This window comes from Galeopterus variegatus, unplaced genomic scaffold, assembly GCF_000696425.1.
Source record: "Galeopterus variegatus unplaced genomic scaffold, G_variegatus-3.0.2 Scaffold386, whole genome shotgun sequence".
Taxonomy (NCBI): domain Eukaryota; kingdom Metazoa; phylum Chordata; class Mammalia; order Dermoptera; family Cynocephalidae; genus Galeopterus; species Galeopterus variegatus.
In genome coordinates this window covers 628,119-633,161 of record NW_007726497.1, presented here as the reverse complement: position 1 = coordinate 633,161, position 5,043 = coordinate 628,119, and the positions used below count along the sequence as shown (strand labels likewise).

Below are 5,043 nucleotides of genomic sequence, written 5' to 3'. Positions count from 1 at the left end.
CTGAGGGTTGCGATCCGGTGCCGGACACGGAAAAAGACAAAAGACAAAAAAAAAAAAAATTTAAAAAAATTAAAAAATAAGAAATAGGCTGACCAGTTAGCTCAGTTGGGTTAGAGAGCGGTGTGGGTAGCACCAAGGTCCAGGGTTCAATCCCTGTACCAGCCAGCACCAAAAACAAAAAAAGTCTGGCCAGTTAGCTCAGTTGGTTAGAGTACAGCCTTATAACACCAAGGTCAAGGATTTGGATCCCTATACCAGCCAGCCACCAAGAAAAACAAACAAATAAATAAATAAAATATAATAAGAAATAGTAACAGTTTATTAGTTCCAAGTATGCTAAGCACTGTGCTAAATGCTTTCAATGTTTTCTCACTGCATCTTCACAGCACCCCTTCATACACCAGCATGCTCAATTTCCTATTAGGGAAACTAAAGTGTGGAGAGAAGCCCCTTGCCCAAGGGCACTTAGCTAGCAAGGAGCAAAGCCAGTATTTGAACCTAGTCTCCTGGCTACAAAACCAACATTCTTAACCCTTGGTAGATTGCTAGTCAGGCCTTCAAATATCACACTCCTGGCCCATACCCAAAGTACTGAAGATGAGAAACTAGTGGCCTAGAGTGGGAGGTCACTGTTCCAAGGTCAAACAACAAGTTGGGACTGGAGCACCTCTCCTGACCCCCACACGGGCCCAACAGTTTGCTCATTGCACTGCATAGGGCTTGAGTTCTAGGAGAGGAAAGGGTTTCTATTTACAGCTGCCCTCCCCCAAACTAGGGACTTCAGTTCAGTTTGGAGCTATGATCATTCATGGCTGTCTTAGACTAAGCAAGACTCTAGAGAGGAGGTTCCCATGGCAACAGGAGCCCAGTCTCCATTGTTTGGGATTGGTACTTCCTCTGAAGCCTCCTTAAAATTACCCTCATCCCCACCTGGAAGTATGGAGCTGGGGAATAACTTTGTGTGACCTTGGAAAGTCCCTGCTCCTTTCGGAATCTCCATTTGTCCATCTGTGAAATGGAACTCTATATGAACTTCAAGTTTTTTCCTGCTCTGACACACTAAGTGTACAATTTTTGGGTCGGTCTGTTGCCCTATCCCATGCTGGAGTTTGGGGGTAAGATTGGTATCCACTCCTTGGTTTCTGCATTGGCTGCCTGGGGATTTGCCTTTCTGCAGGAGAGAACCAACTCCCCTAGGTACTTTCTAGGAGGACAGTGGCCTGATAATTAAGGCTCAAATCCCAGCTCTGTCACTCTGTCACTCACGAACTGTGTGATCATGAGAAAATCATTTTACTTTTTTTTTTTTTTTTTTTTTTTCTGCTGGAAAAAGGAAAAAACTGTTGCCCTATCCCATGCTGGAGTTTGGGGGTAAGATTGGTATCCACTCCTTGGTTTCTGCATTGGCTGCCTGGGGATTTGCCTTTCTGCAGGAGAGAACCAACTCCCCTAGGTACTTTCTAGGAGGACAGTGGCCTGATAATTAAGGCTCAAATCCCAGCTCTGTCACTCTGTCACTCACGAACTGTGTGATCATGAGAAAATCATTTTACTTTTTTTTTTTTTTTTTTTTTTTGCTGCTGGCACAAGGATCAAACCCAGGACCTTGGTGTTGTCAACTGAGCTAACCGGCCAGCCCCTGTTTTACCTTTGAGAGTTTCAGTTTCCTCACCTGCAAAATGGGTATTATACTCTACACTCCCTATCTTTCACCACACGATGCTGGGATGAAATGGATCATGAGCCTAGTGTACTGGGCACAGCACCTGGCACACAGTGGTGGCATTTACCACCATCCCTTCTCCCTCACCCAGGCCAAAGTATATGGAGGCACCAGTGAATAGAGCCAGCACCAGGAAGAGCCGGGGAGGAACAGTGCACATGCAAGATGATATAAGGGCTGACACCCTTTCCCAAAGTGCTCTAATGGGAGCTGGGACCCTGAGAGGCAGATGGGCAGAAATAGTGAACCCATCAGCTGGGGATGTGCAGGGAAATCACGCTCTATGGTTAGTTGCTTTGGGACTCTCTCCTAGCCTCCCATTTTCCTCTCATCTAACAGCAGTAATTAACCAGGCACCTACTATGTGCTGGCAGGGTGAACCCCGCTCTCACAGAAACATCACAACTCTATCATTGCCCTCACTATACAGTTGAAGAAACTGAGGCTCAGAGAAGGGAAGTGACTTGCCCAAGTTCACACAGCTGATCCTGACTCAAATACAGTCTGGATGCACCTAAAGAAGGCTGTCAGTATCAGGGACTGAGAGCTCTCAGAGAAGAGTGGTAACTCTGTCCAGCCTCCCCAGCCTGTGCAAGGTAGAGATGATCAGATCAGGAGATTCAAACCCAGCTGTCAGGGCTCCCTGCCCAGGTACACAGCCTTCCTGGGTCCTCAGATTTCTAGGTCCTTGTTGGACTCCTGTCTGTGTTCCCAGTCTGTGCCTCTACCATGTCTCCTATCCACCCCTGTGATTCCCAGACTCTGGGACTTCCTCTCACCTCTTTAGTTCTCAGGGACTTCCCCCTCTCTGCCCTAGTAGTGTCCCTGGCTTCACCCCTTTCTCCACCCTCTGCTTTCCTGAGGCCCCTCTTGTACTTGATGCCCATGCTAGTTGCCCCTCTCAAGCCCCTATGCACACAGAACTTCCACCCACGTGTCTTTGGTGCGCTTCCAACCCCCTCCACACCTGTGCCTTCCGTGACCCCCCAAGACCTCCAACTCCAGAAACCCCCTCTGACACTGGTGTTCCCCGTGCCTTCGGTTCCCTGTCTTTTCAGACTCCCCCTTAACCCCAGACAGAGGGTCTCCAACTCCATGTTCTCGGTGCGCTGCCAGCCCCCGCGACCCCTGCGCCCTCGGTGGCCCCACAGACACCACGACCCTATGCCCTCGGTGTCCTCCGCCCACCTTTGATGCTGATGCCCAGGCCACCAGCATCGGCCTTGCGCACCGTCACGCGGCGCCGCTGGAGCAGCAGCGCCTCGGGCAGCTGCGGGGGCGCCGCGACCGGCTCGGCAGCGCCGTTGAGCTGCGCGGACTCCGGCTCCCGGGGAGCACCAGGCTCAGGGCCGGGCTCGCCGTCGGCTGGGCTCACGGTTAGCGCGTCTTCCGCCAGAGTGAGCAGCACCCGCTGCCACCGCTCGCCATCAGCTCCCGAGCCCGCCCCAACGCGCAGTTCCAGCAGCCCGGTACGCGGGGCGCGCCTGCCTGACGCCATGTTCGCCTCCGAGCACCCGGGCCGCCGCGCTCGCCCTGTCCCGCCGCGCCCAGCCCGCTCCGACCGAGCGCCCAGGGCAGAGGGCAGCCGGGCCGGCTGGGCCAGCCACCACCCTACCCCGGCCACTGGGGGTGGAGCTTCGAGGGGCTGGACTATTCCGGGGGTGTGGCCAATACTAGGGGTGGGGCCACAGCCCGAGCGGGAGGCTGGGGCGGGGCCCAGAGGGGCTCAGAGCCAAAGGATGTAGTGTGGGACTCCTTGGGGGGTGGGCCATAAGGGCGTCGAGGTGGGACCACCAAGTCATGATTGAAGCCGGTGAGAGAGTGCTGGGCGGGGTCATAAAGGGGGCGGGGCTTCATGTCGGGGGCGGAACCCCAGGATCCTGTGGAAGAGGCTCTTCCCTGGGAATAGCCGTCGAGGGCTGGGATCTTAGCTCGCGAATCGTGGAGCACAAGAAAAAGAGACAGAACCATGGGTTCTGGTGCGAGGCTTTGGGAGTTGGGACGCAGCTACGTATGGCAGAGCGCTGGACTCCAGTGCTTGAGTTTGAGGTAAACACCGAGCCGTGAGGGACTTTGCAGGCAGGGTTGCTAGTGGGGGAGCTCGGAAAGAAGCTGGTTTCCCACTTGTAGGTTGGAGGTTTGGTCTGTGGGCGTGGTTGAGTGTGGGGCGTGGCTTGTAAATGTGGCCGACCCCGCCCACTGGGAGGAGAGAGCTGCAGGCTCCGCTTAGGGCTTGGAGACTGGGTGGAAACGGTCCCCTGGCCAAAATGGGAGGGAGGTTTTTTTTGTTTGTTTTTTGTTTTTTAATGACTGGTAAGGGTATCTTAACCCTTGACTTGGTGTTGTCAGCACCACGCTCTCCTAAGTGAGCTAACCGGCCATCCCTATACAGGGATCCGAACCCTTGGCCTTATCAGCACCACACTCTCCCAAGTGAGCCACGGGCCGGCCCAGGAGGGGGCCGGCCGGTTAGTTAGGTTAGAACGTGGTGTTGGTAACACCAAGGTCAACACTCCGGATCCCGGCACCAGCCAGCCGCCAAAAAAAAAGAAAGAAAAAAAAGCCTTAAGTCTTACACTTTGAGGCCTGGCGGGAGAACCCTGAACTCCTGTTGTGTGGGAAGAGCGCTGCAGGGTAAAACTCTGGGTCTGGGCGTCTAGAGACCTGGTTTTCTGATCCCTGCTCAGGCACATTAGCTCCAAGTAGACCTTGCTCCCGTTATTTTACTTCTCTAGGCCTCAATTTCTTCATTTCTTAACGCATTGTAAACTGTAAATCCCTGTGCTATCAATATAACTTTCATTTATTGAATGCTTACTATTAGCCAGCCCTAGCACTGAGCATTTTCCATGTGTCATCTCATCTTTCTTTTTTTCTTGGCAGCTGTCCGGTACTGGGATCCAAACCCATGACCTTAGTGTTATAAGGCTGTGCTCCAACCAACTGAGCTAACAGGCCAGCCCATCTGTTATCTCATCTTTAAAGTAGTTTGGTGGGGTAGCTACTGTTAAGAACCCTCCCATTATACAGAAGGGAAAACCTGGATTTAGGTATAATTGGCCTAGGACACACATTTATGAGTGAGACTCAAACTCAGGCCTGTTTGACCTCAATGCCTGGGCACTGAACCTCTCTGCTAGATAGCTAGCAAATACAGAAGGAAGGACTGATTTTATCAGAGAAATCCCACCATATCACACACCTCAATTGGCCCTCATATCTGTCCCCTGTCTCCATCCTCCATTCTTAGCTGGGATGTGTTGGGCAATAAATAGGGCCACACCAGTGTGCAGAATTCTTTCACCTTCAGGCACCTTCCA

The 5,043-nt window shown here is 52.5% G+C and overlaps 1 protein-coding gene across 1 annotated transcript in view; it reads right to left on the bottom strand.

The window, feature by feature from the left end:
- SNTA1 (syntrophin, alpha 1) overlaps nt 1-3,500 on the bottom strand; it is a 27,904-nt gene extending 24,404 nt beyond the window's left edge. The window contains exon 1 of the mRNA XM_008568203.1: nt 2,912-3,500. Coding sequence (XP_008566425.1) covers nt 2,912-3,221 — 310 coding nt within the window. The 5' untranslated portion in view covers nt 3,222-3,500. The remainder of the gene's footprint in view (nt 1-2,911) is intronic.
- Nucleotides 3,501-5,043: the final 1,543 nt, after the last annotated feature.